The sequence below is a fragment of the Pleurodeles waltl genome, chromosome 7, assembly GCF_031143425.1.
Source record: "Pleurodeles waltl isolate 20211129_DDA chromosome 7, aPleWal1.hap1.20221129, whole genome shotgun sequence".
Taxonomy (NCBI): domain Eukaryota; kingdom Metazoa; phylum Chordata; class Amphibia; order Caudata; family Salamandridae; genus Pleurodeles; species Pleurodeles waltl.
In genome coordinates this window covers 55,542,727-55,561,548 of record NC_090446.1, presented here as the reverse complement: position 1 = coordinate 55,561,548, position 18,822 = coordinate 55,542,727, and the positions used below count along the sequence as shown (strand labels likewise).

The 18,822-nt window shown below is 45.1% G+C and overlaps 1 protein-coding gene across 3 annotated transcripts in view; it reads left to right on the top strand.

Moving 5' to 3' along the window:
* The first annotated feature begins 1,026 nt into the window (after window positions 1-1,026).
* The window catches only part of LOC138247175 (killer cell lectin-like receptor subfamily B member 1B allele A), a 221,326-nt gene continuing 203,530 nt past the window's right edge, over window positions 1,027-18,822 (top strand). For 2 of the 3 annotated variants that reach the window (XM_069201920.1, XM_069201919.1), the window contains exon 1: window positions 1,027-1,343. In XM_069201920.1, the coding sequence (XP_069058021.1) occupies window positions 1,259-1,343 (85 nt within the window). In that variant the 5' untranslated portion in view covers window positions 1,027-1,258. The remainder of the gene's footprint in view (window positions 1,344-18,822) is intronic. The other variant, XM_069201918.1, reaches the window with a different exon arrangement.

The window sequence follows — 18,822 nt, the reverse complement described above, 5'->3', positions numbered from 1 at the left end:
GACAAAGGTTGAAATCTATAACACCAGCACTGATATACTGTTGGAGAATGTACAGGTGTGTACTGGTACTGACCCATGACACAGTCCCAATGCTTGGGACTGAAAGTGTCTTTGCGCATCATAGTAATAAAGATATAGTTAGAAAAGAAAGAAACCATACGCCAGACTTTCGTCATTCAAACTAGGGAAATTATAGTGTATTATGTGTGACCCAATGTGTTGTACTCTGAAAATACAAAATATTTCCGCATTCGAACACAGCATGCGTTTACAGCGACGAGTGAGTAACAGGGGACCCAGAGGGACAGGTTCAAACAACCCCCTCACTGTCCAGCGTTCAGCTGGACACTGCTAAAAACAAATGTGCTTTCGAAAATGCACATCAAATTGATACCAAAGGATTACTTGCAACTAATGAGAACTGTTCATAGCATCAGGGAAATATATCCATGGAAACTCTTAGAGTGTCATCATGTCAAACTTATTTTAATGCAGTTCCATATGTTGTTCTGTCCCGACAAACATCGCTCTAGCTCACACGGAGGGCGTGGACCTCCGAGGGTCGGGTTTTATTGTGTGGTCCGTAGATCAATCGCATCAGAAGGTGAAGTGTCCACCAGCCATGCCGCACTGACGCCATCACAAACTTTAAACAAAACGTTTTACGGAGGATCTGACTCGTAAAGCTTCTGATTGGCGGTGAATATTGATGTATTCTAGCACAATCAGAAAGAAATGGGAAACCAGGGGGGCAAGAAGTTTAGGTTCTGGGCGTATTATGTATTACAACGGAGATTAAATGTCTCAAAAGTTGTGTTACTCTACAAATGTCTCACCACAACAAATATGTACGGGATGGTTTGTTCTACATCAAAATACCTTTGGTGTGAACTTTCAGAACCGCTTCTGTACTGCTTGCGACGAGTGGGCGGTGTCTTTTGACGCACACAGGGCTCGGATTCTGCGTAGGCATGCACGACCTAAACATTTTAACATATATTAAGAAATGAATATTTACGCTCGTATTTCTGATTCACTCCCCGCAGCCCTCAAATCCATCACTGCAGTCGCTGCCCCAGAAGTGAGAGGGTTCATTGAGGAAGTGGCATCGTGTTTAAGGAATCTACTTAAGGGGTGACATTCGGCCCCTGGCGCGTGGCTCGGCCCACTTCCTCTGCGTGTTTCTGTGGCCCCAGAAGGAGCTGAGAGTGGATGCGTCGCAGGCCCCTGCCACACAGCTCGGCCACCAGCCCTTGACATGGCGGGGGGAGTTGTGTATGCCGATATCAGGACCCCTGGGAGCGCCTCGCGCACCGAGGAGCGGAGAGCAGCGGCTGGGCGCTGTAAGTAATTGTCTATTGTTAAGATGTTTAGGCGCTGCTCGGCGCTGCAAAGCCGTTTCTGGGAGCTATTCATGGTTTACCTTGTAAATCAAGTACGCAGCGTTCTGTATAGCACTGGACTCCGCCTGAATTAGATGATTTCTCTCACATACTGAATATATTTGGGAGAGTTATAAAAGTGGACAGATGTTGAAATATCTGCTATGTATACTACATTAAGTAGTTGTATGTGCAGCCTTAAATTGCCATGGTGCTGGAGTGGGGCAGCTAATCTAGTGACGTCTCGCTAGCACTGATATTTCAAAGGGGGGGGGGCACGCGCCCCTAGAATGTAATGAGCATCTCTAAGCAGCACATCCCTTGCAATAATGAACATAGGAAAACCGCTTGAACAAAGTGCCCAAACGTAGGTTCATGGTTCTCCTTCCCCAATAGGGAGATCACCTGGCATTGAGGCAAATCCCGGACAGGACTGTAAAACAATCAGGACAAAAGGGTCAAAATTCAGGACAAAAATTAATTCAAGACAAAGGGTCAAAATTCAGGACAAAAATTCAAGAACAAACGTCAGTTTTACAGACACACCCAAGAGTGGCCATGCCTCACTGTGCTGTCAGTGCATTTATTTACTCTTTTTTAACATAGCACTATTTATTCACTGTGGTCTTTTTGTGATTGCCTCCTGGTGTGCCACATTCAGGTGTCACATTACGTCCTTGTTCAGTAGTAAATTAATGCCCTTCAGCACTCCCCAAATCTACCCAATCTTTCTTGAAGGGAAAGTAACAACAACATTTTGATTATGTTTCTGACATTTTAAAACCCCTGGCAACAGTTTGGGAATCATTAAGGTGATTAACCTTACGCTAGTTTAAACAAACTGAACAAAAACATTTGGCTTACCCCAACCGCCCTGGGACTTTCAACCTAATTCTTTTTTTAACGAGGCAGGGCAGATGGTGTGAACAACAGTCTCACACCTAATGTCAGGGTGTGAGGTACCCACAACTTGTCTGTAGTCTCACAGCACTAGAGTGTATGAATGGGACTCTACATTTATCTCAGAAATGCGAGCCTGGACTACCAATCAAAAATAATAAAAGAGGAGGAAGAAATCAAGATCAAATGGGAGATTCATGGCAAGTGATTCAAAAGGTGTTGTTGCTAAGAACTGGATAATGGACAATTCCTAAAATCAGACAAGATGGGTCTACCGAGACTATCGGAAGGTATTGGGTACCTGGGGAGTTGTCTGCACACAGGAGAGAAGCAGAAGAGGCACTGTCAAGTGGGTGAACAAGCAACACCCATCAACCTTGGCAAACTCTTCTGGTGCAATGGTCCGCTGTTCGTGCTTTTGAAGGGTGAGCAGGGGCCAGACCCCTTCCAAGGTTGTGCAAGGCAATTGCCAGCTTTGTCCATGTCTTTAAATGGTTTTGAAATTGAGCAAAAGCCAAACTAGTGATCTGGGTGATCCTTAAGTGTCAAGTACATATAGAATCTTTAACATATTTGGGATGTAAATTGCACAAACAAAATGTAAAAATGTAAAAATGTAATTGGTGTTTCTTTAACATATGGCACTGTTTCCCCTTTACATACAATTAGATCTCAGATTGAACTGGGAACCAGTTACCTTTTGATACCTAGTGATTAATACCTACAATTCTCTCACTGATTTGCAGTATGGAAATCTCAGCAGAGCGTCACGGTCCCTCCAAACCCAGATTGCTTTTTGTTCTTCTCTTCTGCATTCTGTTATGGGCCACGTTGCACTGGTGAAGATGGGGTGCTACCCCAATGATAGTATTATTTAGCAAAACTTCCCCTGCACATCTTTCATTCCTTCTTCAGACATGCCACACATCTGATTTGGTCGCTGTGGCACCGTTGGGTAGCTCTTTCCACTCTAAAGCTAACTGTGACTGTGGGTGGATTAGATCTTCTGGACTTAGAATGCTATTATTCAGCTGCGCAGGTCCAATGGGTGGCTTGCTGGCTTTCTGCCCACCTCCCTGCGTGAGATGGGGTTTATCAGTAAAGACTTTTAAGGAGTGCTTACTGCACTGCTCATTGTTTCGTACTGACCATTCTACGGATCACCATCTGGGGTTATCATGCACATCTTTCTCTTGCCTTGCTAGAACCTCTAAACTCACTGACATGAAGAAACCCTGTGCTCCTGCACTACCTTTGCTAAGCCTTCCCACTCACACAGGACAGCTGTGCTCAGAGCAACTCCATCAGTGGCATGCTGCAGGTGCATTAAAATTGGGGGATTTGTTTCTGGACAGCCAGCTATTAAGGCTCTGATTTATACTTTTTTTGCGCCGCATTACTGTCATTTTCTGACGCAAAAGCGGTGCAAACTTACAAAATACAATTGTATTTAGTAAGTTTGCACCGCTTTTTGCTTCAATAAATGACGGTAATGTGGCGCAAAAAAAGTATAAATCAGTGCTTACATTTCCAAACCCTTGTGGCAGACTACCATCTCCACCCCGGTCAACTCCTTACTTACAACCACCTTTAATAATCATTAAATCCCCTATGTCATGTCTGCCACCTAGCACTAACCCTACAAGAGGTGTGCCAGAAGCTATACACCATAGGAACTGGTGGCAAACTGATAGAATGGGTGTACAGACCTTTCCTGCAACATGGAGACCACTCCAGTTCTTCTCATCATACTACCTGGGTGATTGATGTGGCCAAACCTCTGTAAGATATGGACTGGACTAAAATACTGGACTTTCCCCACAAAGTATCCCACACCTGTCACTTTGAGTAAGTTATAGTGCGATTTTGGGAATGCATTCCGCCCATTGCTTGCCATTGGCCTTGTGGTTGTACTCACATTTTGTTGCTTTCAATTTGCTGGCTTTATTTGTTTTAGGCCATGCAGCTTGAGTTTGTCCCTTCCCTTGCTCACATCTTATTTACAGTATCCTTCCGAGTGCTCCCTTTCTGTAAACAGGCCTGTAAGTCTTGTTCTTATGTCATCCCATTTGCTGTGCATTCAAAGAACAAAGTCAAATGTCAGACTCTGTCTTCAGTGGGAACTTAGTGTTTACTTTTCTTTCTCTGACTTCAAAGTGAGAGAATTTATGCAACAATCTTGCTGGATACTGGGGTTAGGAAAGAGTGTTTTTTATCTCATGACAACATTTAAATAAACTTCAGAATATATCAGAATTAGGAGAACAAATGAAGCACATTTTTGTCAATTCTGAACTGGAAACAAATACCTTTATATGATTAAAACAAATCATTGCATTAGGTGAAGCAATTTCCACACACCATTGTCTGTGCACAGTATAGTTTGATTTGAAAAACTGTATGTCTGTGCAAATGTAATGGTCATTTTAATCAAAAAGGTGTTGTCTGTAACGACAGTGTGTTACTACACCATGCATACTCCACTCTGCTCTGCAACACTCCACACCACTGCACCCTACTTTGTATCACTCCACTTTACACCACTCCATGCCACTGCACTGAACTCTTCTTCATTCTGAACCACTCTACACTATGCCACTGCACTCTATGCTACTTCACACTGTGCCTCTCTACTCTACCCTGTACCACTCTAATCTATGCCAATGCACTTTACGCCTCTCCATACCACTGCACTCTGCACGCTATACCACTCCAGTCTAGGCAACACCAATATAGTCCACACAACTCCACTCTATGCCACTCTGCAACACTGCACTGTACGCCACTGCACTCTAAGCTAATACACTCTATGCTAGGGGGCTTTACTATGTAACACTCAACTCTAAGCCCCTGCACTCTACATCAATATACTGTACGGCACTCTAATCTACTCTGCACCTCTGCACTCTATGCCACAGCAGCCTACACCACTTTACTCTGTGCCATCACACTCTATGCCACTTTATTCAACTCCACTCTACCCTGCACCTCTCCACTCTAAGCCACTTAACTCTACTGTGAAACAATCTGCTTTAAGCCACTGCACTCTGTGCCACTGCATTCTATGCCACTGCACTCTACCCTGAACCTCTCCACTCTATGCAACTGCACTCTACTCTGAAACAATCTATTCTACGCCACTGCACTCTATGCCACTCTGACCCCTGCACTCTTGTTCAATGCACTCTACACCACTGCACGCTGACACTCTACTCTGTAACACTGCACTGGCCGCCACTACACACCACTCTACTCTGTACTACCACACTCTGCACCAATACACTCTATTTCACGGCACCTTATGCCACTCTACTCTGCCCCATGCCACTTTATGCCACTGCACACTATGCCAGCGCACTCTAAACAACTGCACTGCATGCCACTGCCCTTTACTATGCACCACTGTACTCTATGCCACTGTTCTCCGTACCACTCTACACCACTGCATTGACACTCTACTCTGCAACACTGCACTCTACACCACTCTACTCTGTACTACTGCATTCTATGCCACTACACTCCATGCCACTGCATGGTGCATCACTGCACTCTACACCACTGCACTCTACACCACTGCACTCTACACTACTGCACTCTAGGCACTATGCTGTACTCTGCACTGCACCACTCTATAATACTCGGTACTGCACCACTCTACGCTACTGCACTCTGTGCCAATGCACTCTAAACAACTGCACTGTGCACAACTGCCCTCTTCTCTGCACCACTGTACTCTACGCCACTGCTCTCTGTGCCACTCTACTCCACATCACTGCACTGACACTCTACTCTGCAACTCTGCAACTTTGCTCTTTACGCCTCTGTACTGTACACCAATCTACTCTGTACAACTACATTCTACGCCACTGCACTCTATGCTACTCTTCTCTTCATCACTCCACTCTATGCAACTGCACTCTACAGCACTATACTCTACTCTGCACTGCACCACTGCACTATTTGCCACGCAAGTCTACTCTGCACTCAGTGCCACTGCATCACTCTACACTACTGCACTCTCTGCCACTTTATTGTATGCGATTCTACTCCACTGCACTCTATGGCACTCTACTCTGTCCCACGTCACTCCATGCCACTGCACTCTAAACCACTGCACTCTACGCCAATGCACCACTCTACTCTGTACTACTGCATTCTATGCCACTGCTCTCTATGCCACTGCACTCAGTGCATCACTGCACTCTACACCACTGCACTCTGGGCACTATACTCTACAGTGCACTGCACCACTCTATAATACTCGACTCTGCACCACTCTACACCACTGCACTCTGTGCCAATGCACTCTAAACAACTGTGCTGTACACCACTGCTCTCTACTCTGCACCACTGTACTCTACACCACTGCTCTCTGTGCCACTCTACTCCACATCACTGCAGGGACACTCTACTCTGCAACTTTGCTCTTTACGCCTCTGTACTGTACACTAATCTACTCTGTACTACTGCATTCTACGCCACTGCACTCTATGCCTCTCTACTCTTCATCACTCCACAGCACTATACTCAACTCTGCACTGCACCACTCTATACTACGCCACTGCACTATCTGCCACACGAGTCTACCCTGCACTCTGTGCCACTGCAGCACTCTACACTACTGCACTCTATGCCACTCTATTGTATGCCACTCTACTCCACTGCACTCTATGCCACTCTACTTTGTCCCACACCACTCCATGCCACTGCACTCTAAACCATTGCACTCTAAGCCAATGCACTCTAAACAAATGCACTGTACTCTGCGTCACTGGGCCCTACACCACTGCTCCTATGACTCGACACCACACCACTATGCCACTAACTTTTAGCCATGCTGAACAGCAGCAACTCTGGTGTATAACATGGCTAAAACACATTGGCGAAGCCAATAACTCTTGCGTAGACAAGACCTATTGGCTTTGCCAATGTTTGTTAGTACTACGAGGTACTGAGGTCCCTGAAAGAACTGTGAATCTGTAAGTCCTTATTTTAAACATGCATTCAACATGCATTCAACGCTCCATCAGGGGTAGTAAGCGCTATATAAATACAATTACATCCTAATATTGGCTGCTACAAAATGCGCAAATGCATTTCGGTTAATTTAAAAAAAAGTGCTTCTCAAATAAAGATTTCAATAATATACAGTTTATACCTAGTACTAACATTTTTTATAACACTCCATTAAAACCACACACTCCGCAGCTCACCTTGGAACACCATTGCAGTGTCTCTGTAAAAAAAAATATCTTTACCATCAGAAAGCTTCAAGTGACTTCTTTGATTAAAGTCAATGCAGGTTTTCAAGCCCCTTTGCATTTGCAGATTTGAATGTTGCCCACATTTGCATTTTTTTAGGGAAGGAGACACCCTGGCAAGAAGGCCTTTTCTTATCTGTCTGCCCTCCCTCCCTCAGAGCACATGAGACTCCCTGCCTTTCAATCCAGCTGGGGAAACCAATCCGCCCGTAATCTCGCCCTGCCGTCCGTTGTCCTTTTGGTGAAAGGCTAAAATTACGGACAAATGGCGTCCGTTAAGCCTATCATCACGGACATCGGACGGCAGCGCGAAATAACGGCCAGTCAGTGAAATTTACGGACGGGTGGTCACCCTACTCCCCAATGTGAATATGAGACAGCTAGGTGACTTTGAACTAATTAATTCAGACTAGTTTAGAGAGATGACGGCAGCATTCCACCTCTTTAGGAGCTGTAGTCGGTGAGGCCTTTGAGACTCCTATGAATTTCCCAACTTAGCCGTGCTTAATTTGTAAATGAATGGGTGCCAGTGCCCAAAGCTCCAACTCAGAAGTCAGGGCCATTGCAATTAAATTTTGGCCTCTTTAATTCACTACCAAACATTCCCCGCCACTTTATTTTACTCTTGCATGTTCAAGCTTTCTCCCTTTGTGATATGTCTTCCTCCGTGTTTCGGTTTCGTGTGTTTTCCCATCTTTTGGTTCCGGGGAATATCTGATGTGGAAAACCAAGGGGCATCGAGTGCAGCGCCACTTTCCCTGCGCCCCTTAAAGCCCCCCTACCGCCACCATGTGTGCACCATATTTAAAATACTGTTCACCATGGAGCAAGGTAGGCGGCAATAGCGTCATTCTATGTTACGCTAAACTCTGGCACGTCAACAAAAGTATAACCTTCAAGCTCCTCCCCCACGCACACAAGGCGCTCCACAACACCGGTCCAGCCTACCTCAACAGACGACTCACCTTCTACACCCCGTCCCGCCAACTCCGCTCAGCCGACCTCACCCTTGCCACCCTCCCCCGCATCCGAAGAGCGGCTACCGGAGGCAGATCCTTCTCCCACCTCGCCGCCAAGACCGACCGAAGACCTGCTGACTTTCAGGAAGCGGCTCAAAACTTGGCTATTTGAGCAGTAGCAGCACCCCCCCCCCTCAGTGCCTTGAGACCCTCACGGGTGGTAGTGCGCTCTACAAATACACTGATTGATTGATTGCAGGAAATGTTGGGGCTACTCCTGCAGAGTACACAGGGGTCGATTCTAAATAATGGAAGCCCCTTTTTAACGCCTGCTCTAAGCAGGCATTAAAAGTACCAAAAATATGTCGAAAGGAAATCTCATAGATTTCCTTGCACCATTTTTTAGCCTCCCTAATGGGGGAAAGTCCCCCTGGCACAGGCATAATGTGGCGCAAGGGTTTACAAAGGGGCGCAATGCAAGCATTGCGCCATGTTGTAAATATGGGGTGTGGGAAATGCCACCTTTACGCCACTTTTTTGTCAAAATAAATGCCGCAAATGTGTCACGACTCACGTGCTGCTTATGCCTGGAATCCGCAGATCGAGTAGCGTGGGTCTTGAATGTTCAGCTTTGGCCCAGATAGGGGCGACTCTTTCTGGTAGCCACGGTGCTGTAGGCAATGGAAACACCAAGAACAGACCGTGCCCTTCAGAAATAGCGCCAGAGGGGAAAAAAACCCTGAAAAGGGGAAAAAACATCCAAACAGATAGATTCCTGAAACAGGAACAAAAGAACAGGAATCAACAGAGGCAAAATATAGGAAATACACTGAATTGACGAGAACCAGCACAGAAAGGCTAAGAATCAGGAGCGAAGACACCATCCAAACAGAAAGTGTTGCAGCACAAGGAGAGAAAGAAACACAGCCCTTAAATACCACTAAACAGGAAACGACCAACAGGAAGTAAAAGGACACCATCTTAGATAGGGAAAAGTACATAGAACAGAATAGACTAGGAACCATAGAGAATAGGGAACAAGGAATGCTGGGAAGAAAAAGGTAACATGGGAAGGGGGAGAAAACATAAAGGAAGGCACAACCAGATGTCCCAGAAAAAGAAGAAAAGAAAAGAACAGGTAAGAGGGGTCAGAATGCCCGAAAAACGTGGTGCACAGAAACAGAGCGAGGCCCCATGCCCAATTTGGGGCCTCGCAAAGCACACAGCAGACTGGGGGTGTGCCGCGTCTTGCAGACGCGTGGTGCGGCCCGAGCCGAATGTTCGGCTCGCGCCGCAGCACGCAGCGCGACAAAATGTGGCGCACAGTGGTTCTAGGGGATCATGTATATGCCCCTAAATGTCGCCCCCGAAAATAAGAGATGGTAGCACCACTGGCAACCACCGGCTCAAATTCAGCACTGCACCTTACGTTACATTTAAAAAGAAACACAACACTACATTTAAATAAAAAAAACTACACTTTGTTTTCAATTTATGCTGCTCTGTTAGTACCTTTAGTGCAGGGGCCTCCAGCCTTTTCTGTAATAAGAGCTAATTATGTTCAATGAAAATCCTCTGGCGCTACTAATATTACTACTGTTGTAATGGTGACTATACTGGCCATGATTACATCAGTGTCCCCTCCATGCAAGATTCATAGCATCAGTGAATCCAGTGCATAACTCAAGGTTGCTTAGCAGTAATGAAACATGTTTTATTCAATTTGGTATGTCTCTTCCTGGGTAACACATAAGTCATAGCTGAAATGCCCCTGACTCCAAGATAACAATATGATTAACAAATCTCCCCAAAGCTGCATGGTGTATCACTCCTATGTCAGGTTTAAATATATTTGAGAATTCAATCATTTTTTCTCCAAACTGTTTCTGAAATAAAGGTCTGAAAATACTCACATTTCATCTCAAATATATGCTTTTAAATTTTGGTATACATATAATAACTAAACCAAGAAAAAGCTGCTAGTTCTGTAGGTTGGGCTTCACACAGGCGGAGCACTCACAGGTAGCTGGAGAACTACTGGTAGCTGATGAGCTACTTGTTGGAGAAGCCTGCTTTAGAGTGATAACCGACTGAGGCCTGTCACAAGTGAGTGGTGCTCTGTCCTCATCGGCAGACAGAACTGAACCTGGTGGTGGCCACTATCAACCAAGCCTTGGTGCCAGCTCTGCCTTTTGCATGGGTGTGTCCCAACAACAGATTGGTCTCACCTAGTTATTCCGGAGATTGTTGTCAGAGGAGTGGGTGATGGCCTTGCTGATGATGTGAAGGCTTCAGGGACTAATAGTCGGAGCTCTAATAATCTAAAAAGCTGCCTGTTTGCAGCTTACTCTGGCAAAGGTGTGAGCTCGTGAGGGATGCGGTCTTAACTCTCTTTTATCCCTACATATGGTGGCCCAAAGAAAAGTTTAAATTCACGAAATAAGTAACAAGAGGCTTTGGTAAATGATTTTAAATTAGGAGTTTTAAACTTTAGAACCAGTTCTTTCTCTCTCAAAACAGTGGAATGTACACACTGTTTAAAACCTTTGAGATGATTCTACTTTGGAGGGATTTAGGGCCAGATGTAGGAAACACTTTGCGAGTCGCAAACGGCAAAATTTGCCGTTTGCAACTCGCAAATGCGTGTTTCCTATGCAGAAATGCATTTTGCGAGTCGGGACCGACTCGCAAAATGCATTTCCGACTCGCAAATAGGAAGGGGTGTTCCCTTCCTATTTGCGACTCGCAATGGTATGCAATTCCAAATGGAGTCGCAGTTACCATCCACTTCAAGTGGATGGTAACCCACTCGCAAACGGGAAGGGGTCCCCATGGGACCCCTTCCCCTTTGTGAATGGACCCCAAAACATTTTTTCAGGGCAGGTAGTGGTCCAAGGGACCACTACCTGCCCTGAAAAAATACCGAAACAAAAGATTTCGGATTTTTTTTTAAGTGCAGCTCGTTTTCCTTTAAGGAAAACGGGCTACACTTAAAAAAAAAAAAAACTGCTTTATTTAAAAGCAGTCACGAACATGGAGGTCTGCTGACTACAGCAGGCCTCCATGTTTGCGAGTGCCCGTAGTCGCTATGGGGCCGCAATTTGCGACCCACCTCATTAATATTAATGAGGTGGGTCTTTGTGACCCCATAGCGACTCGCAGAAGGTGTCTGAGACACCTTTCTGCATCCCAAATTGCGACTTGCAATTTGCGAGTCGCAGGGACTCGCAAATTGCAAGTCGCAATTTGGGAGTTTCCTACATCTGGCCCTTAATGTTTCGGAGAGATATTTAATCCATATTAATAACCATGTTTTTATGGGGACTGCCTAGTGTCTCTAGTATCCCAAATAGTAATTTCTTAATATTCTTTATTAAGCAATAGCAAGCCTCATCCATGAAGAATGAATTCAGTGGAAGGGGCCACAATGTGTGCACCAACATTAATAGGTTTGTATACAAAATGCACACTCAATGTGTCAAAATCCAACCTTCATTATTAACAGGCAGTAGGTGCATCGTAAATTGCAGCCCAATATAATTTTCACCAATCACAGGGATTGTGGTCTTTGATTGTTTTTTTTAATTGAGCCAATATTCCGGAAAACAGGATGTGCTTTTAAAAAATGCAAGATTTCGCAAAATGTTGTTTTGTTAGTAAGCACTGGTCCATCTACGACTGCCTACTTCGAAAAAACATATTTTGAAACGGTCACAGAGTGGGGAGGATCTGTTGGCGACCCTCCCTGTTTACGAATGGGTTACAACTTCATTTCAGCTTTTGGTGAAATGTTATTGGGAAATGTTATTGTTTTGTGGCCGGATTTTAGTCGCCAAACATTAACCTGTGCCGTAAGGAATCAGTGTTTAGAAGCCATGCCATTAACACTCCTAACCGTTTCCTGAATCCATTTAACAATTCGAAGAACCTTTTATGAATTGTTAAATGGATTTAGTACATTTAAAAATCATTTTGAGGTTCATAATCCCTCGAATTTACCCCCTCAGAGGGTTCGTGAAGACTAAGCCCTCAGTGCATGACATCCTCTGTGAGGCGCACACTGAAAGGAGGATCTCATTGACACCCTGATACCTAAGTCAAGTGAAGCGAGAGGACTGAAAGGTTTGGTGATAGACACCTGTGATCACACCTTCAGTCTGTTGATTCTGGTCTACTTTTTATGTGTTTAAAAAAAATATAGTTTAGCCTACATAAGAAAATCACTCCACCTATAACTGTGTAAACTTCTGTACCCATCAACAGAAAGGCTGGAGATGCAGAGATTAGATGCACATGTTAATGATCATCAAAATGAGATCAGGATGTCCAATTATTCTCCCAACTGTTAGCCCATCACAACTATTCTCCCTCCACCTTCATGTTTTATGAAGTCTTAGTTTCTCTTCATTTAAGCCTTGATAGTATTTAGGGGTTGCTAGCGGTCGCAGCTGTGACCCCAGGCCTGGCAAACCCTGGCACTGCTTTTGTGACCCCTGGACTCAGAGGGTGAACGCATATGTGTGAGCCTGTGTCGGTGTGTGCATGTGCGATTTAGAGTCTGTGGTAGGTCGTGAATGAAAATGAATGATATTGTGTATCAGTAAGTGAACATGAGTGAGTCCGAACGAGTGAGAGTAAAAGTGACTGTAAGTGTGTGAGAGTGGATGAGTGGAGATTAGTAAAATTGAGTGTGTGGGAGTGTTAGAGTGTGAGTCAGGGACTGTAACTGTGACTGAGAATGAGTGAGTCAGAGTGAGTGAGAATAAGTATATGTGAGAGTGGGTGCAAGTGATTGTAAATGTGAGTGTGATTAAGAGGGAATGTGAGAATAAGTGAACATGGAGGAGTGAAAATAAATCAGAGTGAGTAAGAGCAAGTGAGAGTGAATGAGAAGGCGAGAGTTTGATCAATTGTGAGTGCAAGTTGTTAAGTCAGAATATGAGGGAGTCAGAGTAAGAATGACTGAATGAGTACAAATGAGCAGGGATATGTAAGAGTGTGTGCAAGAGAATAAGACTGAAGGATTGAGAGTGTGAATAAATGAGAGTGAGTATGAGTGAGAATACGTGTTACTGAGTGAATGTATGTGAGCATGAGCAGAATGTGGTGTTATGCCTACAAGCCTTACGTTAGCCCTGTGATACTGAAGCGAATTTTCAGCAACCACAGGAAAATTCTGGCATTTCAAACTAGAGGCAATTCTTAGCATACAAGGCACTGATAGAAAAATGCTGGTGGTTGCAGTCTTCTGAAAACTCTTGAAATAGAGGGCACGCATGACAAAGTTTTGGTAGCATATGGGTGGTAATTCTTGTCATAAGGGAGCTTAACCTTGATATATATGAGGAGGCAACCATGAAAAGGTGGAGTCTCATTATAAGGTGTTGTTGAAGATCACCACTTCAATTTTGTCAGTTTTGAGTATGAGACAGTTAGATTTCATCCAGGTGGTGACTTCAGTCATGCAGGAGGTAAACTTATTCCTAGTGCTGGTGGTTCTGTCCAAGAGGGACAGGATGAGTTACCAATCGTGAAGTATGAGGGGATGTTGATGTCATGGGTGTGGGTGACGTTGGACAGTGAAGTCATGTATACATTCAATAGAGCAGGCTGAGGGATGAACCTTGAAGTGCTTGATGTCATCTGTCAGGCTGCTGGTGTCCTTGAGGTGGTGAGTGGAGAGGGTAAAGCTCAATCTTCCTCTGTGATGTTTTTCTAGCAATTGCTGGACTGTCTGGTGGTGGAAGGTCTTCAATGTGCATGATGGGGATTCTGAAGCTGAAAAGTAGGTGTTCTGTCCTGATGATAGGTGATGATTTGTTGCTCAAGATGCTTCTGAATAAGGAAAAGATCAGGTCCGGGGGTGTCCAGAAGCATGGGCGATGCAGTGATGTGCTGTGTGAGGCCAAGGTTCCTGAGGTTTTCCAGAAGGGTGATCAAGGTGGGGTTGGTGTGGTCTTCTAGGTGAAAGATTAGGTCTCCTAGGAGGATGAAGGTACTGGATTTGATCATCAGTGGCACAATAAAGTCTTTGATGCCGATAGCAGAGTATCCAGCACAGGATGAAGCTATCTGTGATTTGTAGCTTGAAAGTGAGGTGCTCAGTTTAGATGGTTGTGGTGCTTGTTGTGGTCATGCAGCTAAACATGTCTGAAGATAATGGTGACTTTACCTCGGGGTTTGTGCTGCCTGTTTTTGTTGGTGATCTTGTAGCTGGCGTGGAAAGCCTTGGTAATGTCCAGTGAAGAGGTCGGGTTCAGCCCTGTTTCTGTGAGGGTGAGCAGGTCAGGGGCATGACCGTGCAATAGGGCCCATAACTCCGTGGTGTATGTGCTGAGTGATTGGGATTGAGGAACAAGCATGTGTGTCTGGAGTGGTGTGCGGGTGGTAGCTGGTTAGGGTGCATGTGAGTGGGTTGGGGATGGGTGCTATTGTTGCGAGAGTGATGAATGTTGGGGAAAGGAGCGTACAGGAGAGCGTGCAGAAGAGGCAAGTGAAGGCTCCTTCAGTGTAGGCCTGGGCAGAACTCACAAAAACACTCCATGAGATTTTGCAGAGACCTGTGAGTGGGGGGAATCAGGCATATCACGCTGCTCACAGATGTTTAGCACTGGAAGCCTCTTCCAAGCTGTAGAATCAGTGTGAACAGCACCACACAGCACGCCAAAGGGTGCTGCTTCTTTCTGCAGCTTCTTTCTACAGCTTGCTCAACAAGAATGGTCCCAGCTTTCAGAGACCACCCCCGTTAAGCAATTTCACAGGGAAGCATTCTAGCACCCAAAAATCATGCTACATAATGCACATTCTCACTTGTACTCTCTAACTTAACATTGGTGAGTTGTGTGTGAGAAAATATTCCCCCACAGGGCGGTTTATCAGAATTTTGTCAGAGCTCCAAGCCTAATGCGGAGAGGGCAAAACTCTGCAATCTCCCTCAGCAGAGCTGAATTATTTTGCTGACCCCTTCTTCCATGTTGTATAGTCCGATGGGGCAGCAGTACAGCAAGTGGCTACCAGGGTTGAGGGCATGTAGGGATATGACAGTGTAGAGGTGAGCAGGTGTGGGGGAACTTTCATTTGGCATGCCTTCATTGCGCCAGGGGCATGCCCAGTGCGCACCTCTGAACTGCTGCTGTTGCCATTAAGTAAGTCCTGGGAGGGGAAGGAGTGCAGGAGGCAGGGGGAGGTGGGCAGGGCTGGTAGGGGCGTTGGAGGTGGGGAGAGTTGGAAATTGACAAAGAGGGAAGAGTGGAGAAGTGCGAGAAGGAGGTAAGGAGCAGAAGGTGGGAGCAGAGGGCCGTGAAAATGGCATGGAGAAAGCTGCAAGGTGAAAGAAACGACAGAGGGCCTGATTTAGTTCTCAGCACATGGAATACTCCATCACAAATGTGACAGATATGCCGCCTGCTGCATTACGATCTCCATAGAATATAATGGGATCGTAATACGACTGATGGGCTATCCATCATATTTGTGACGGAGTATTCCCCTCTGGCAAGAACTAAATCAGTGCCAGTCATCAGAATTGGCAAAGAAGGGGTAAGGCAAGTCAAACAATGGCAAAACAATCAGATGGCAAACAAAACAAATAATGGTAATATTAGTCAGAGAGTGGCAGAAAGCATACAAGGGCGAGAAGCAAGGAGGAGAGAAAGAGTGAGAAAGACAGAAGAGGCAAAAACGTATGAAGACGAGAAGGAGTGTCAGAACAGTCAGTCAAAATGGCAACACAATCAGAGAATGCAAAAAGCAGATAACCAAACGGCAACAAAAAAAACCTGAGTGAGAAAAAGGCGAGAGAGAGACAGTGAGACAGCAAGGAGAGAAGAGAGGCGGGTCCCTAATGTAAAGGAGCAGGTTCTGAAAGGACCATTGCCTGGTCAGAGGTCCCGGCTCAGGTAAGTCCTAGGGGGCTAGGGTATGCACCTGCCTAATATTAGGTCTGCACTGCAACCTAATTAAGTAGGTCCTGGGAGAGGGATGGAGCCCGGGGGTGGGATGAGTTGTAGTGGCACTGAAAGAAGAAAAAAGGGAAAAAGCATTGGCAGTTAAGAGAAAGGGGCAAAGATGGTGATCAGAACCAGAAGGGAAGGGAAGTCAAACAATGGCAAAACAGTCCAAACAAGTAATGGCACCAACAGAGAGCAACAGAAAGCAGACACGCTCAGTATGAGAAAGAGAAAGATAGAGGTAAAATGGTGGGAAACAAGACAAACAATGGCAACAACAATCAGATTGCTAGAGAGGAAGATCAGGAGTGGCAAAAAAGTGGGAGGGCAAGGCAAGCAATATCACATGGCATGGTACTAGAACACCAGGATGTTTGTTCTGTAGGCCCGGTGATCATGATTTAACCCGGTACCGCTGTGAGACAGACTGCATTTTTATATAGATACTCTTATGATTGGTAACCTGTATAACCTGCACCAACTAAAAATGGCCATACATTTCTTACTGCGTCTAGAGCTTTGAGAAAGCCCCAGGTTCATAACTGCTTAGAGAGCGAAACACGTGTCGGCTGGCTGTCTTGAAGTTTTTGTTGTAAAATAACATTGGATCACCAATACAATTCCGCTTATTGATTGAAAAACTGCTTCTGAAAGTTGGATCCTTATATCTGTATCTGGGTGGGCTCACCTATCTCTTTCTGATACAAGGAACGTACCTGAGGAAAAGTGGTCCACACCTCACCTGGTGATCCACAGTGTTTTGAAGATTGGCATTTTCTAAATAGAAGAGAAGTGTTGGACCATTGGAGCTATTCATTAAATAGCAGAATGGTCAGAAGGCAAACAGACAAAAAAGGTAGGATCAATCAGAGAATGTAAATTGCTGACAAACAAATGGCAAAAAAGCTAAAACTCAGTGAGGGAAAAAGGGGAGAGAGAGAGAAAGAGAGAGTTAGCAACAGCAACGAGAGGGTCAAGGTGGGAGTCTCATGCACAGAAGCTGGATCTAAAAGGGCTTTTCCGCATCAAAGAACCAGACACAGGTAAATCCTAGGAGGCAAGGGCTATACACCTGCTTAAGTATCAGATATCATATTTGGTCATTGACCTGAAGTTACACAACTTAAATGATTCATGGCACAACCTAAGCTCTGTGAAGCACAAACTAAAATTGCCATTACAATCTTCCAATATAATCTATAGGTATTGGTCTTACAGAAGCATGGTTCAGTGACCTTCGTATCCATTCAAATTACTGCATCACTAAATACAACAATTAAAGAAGGATTGTGGCGGTATTGTAGTTATTTACAGGAAATCCTTTCACTGCAAAGGTTTACTCTGTAGCTTGTTTTCATCTTTTCAATGCCTGACCCTTTAAATACATCCATAGCATAAATCCCCTTTTAGACTGATTGCCATCTAGTAGCCTTGTGATGAATGCATCTTAAGGAATGCATGGAGTTCACAACAAACCAGTCATTTCAGTGTGCTGAGGTTATTTACCTTGGATTCTCCACTGAGGCAACAGTGATGATACTGCAGTGATTCTCCTCTGTGTTCTTTCCCAGCATGGTGCTTATTCAGCAGTCTCTGACCTGCCCACACTAACCTTAATGAATTCTAAGAGAGACATCCTTTCAGTGGACAGACCCATAACTGTGGGCTAGTCAGACCACTATGCTGCCCCTTTGTTCCTGACAGACTGTTGTTATCTGAAGCCAACAAAAAAGAGATATCCTGGTTTTATGATGCTAAAAATAATGACATTTGGAGACTGGCACAAGTGCACAGAAGTTACTCCCTTTGATCAGTCCAAACAACAACCTCAACCACTGAACCTCCCTCTCTATGACTGTCTCTTGGATCTGCTCAGTGACCTGGCTCCACACATACCAACAAACCTTTCGGACCACATGAAAGATCTCTAGTATCCTCTAACATCAATATGTGGATTTGAGCAAAGTGGTCTTCTTTGCAGATGCCCCCCACTTTTTGCCCCCATTTTGTCTGCTTGATGCTGTTATTTTTAACCTGTTAGTGTACTGTGGCCTGCTAACCAGACCTCAGTACCTATGTTCGTTCCCTTAAACTATATGTCAAATTGTATAAGCCAATTTGCAAGGACTTTTCCCCCTCCTGTAGGTCCCTAGCAATTTGTACCAGTGCAAGGGTGGTAAAATGGTCACCAGGGCTATAGCAGTTATTGTGCCACCCTGTGTGACCCAACTAAATGTGAGACTGCAGAGCTGCCATGTCAGTCTGCATGAGCAGCTTTCTGCTCAGGTGCGACTCTGCCCATACCAGGTGCAGACACAGTCCCTGTACTTCCTATAGTACAGGTCTGTCACCCTTAAGCAGGCCTCCTATT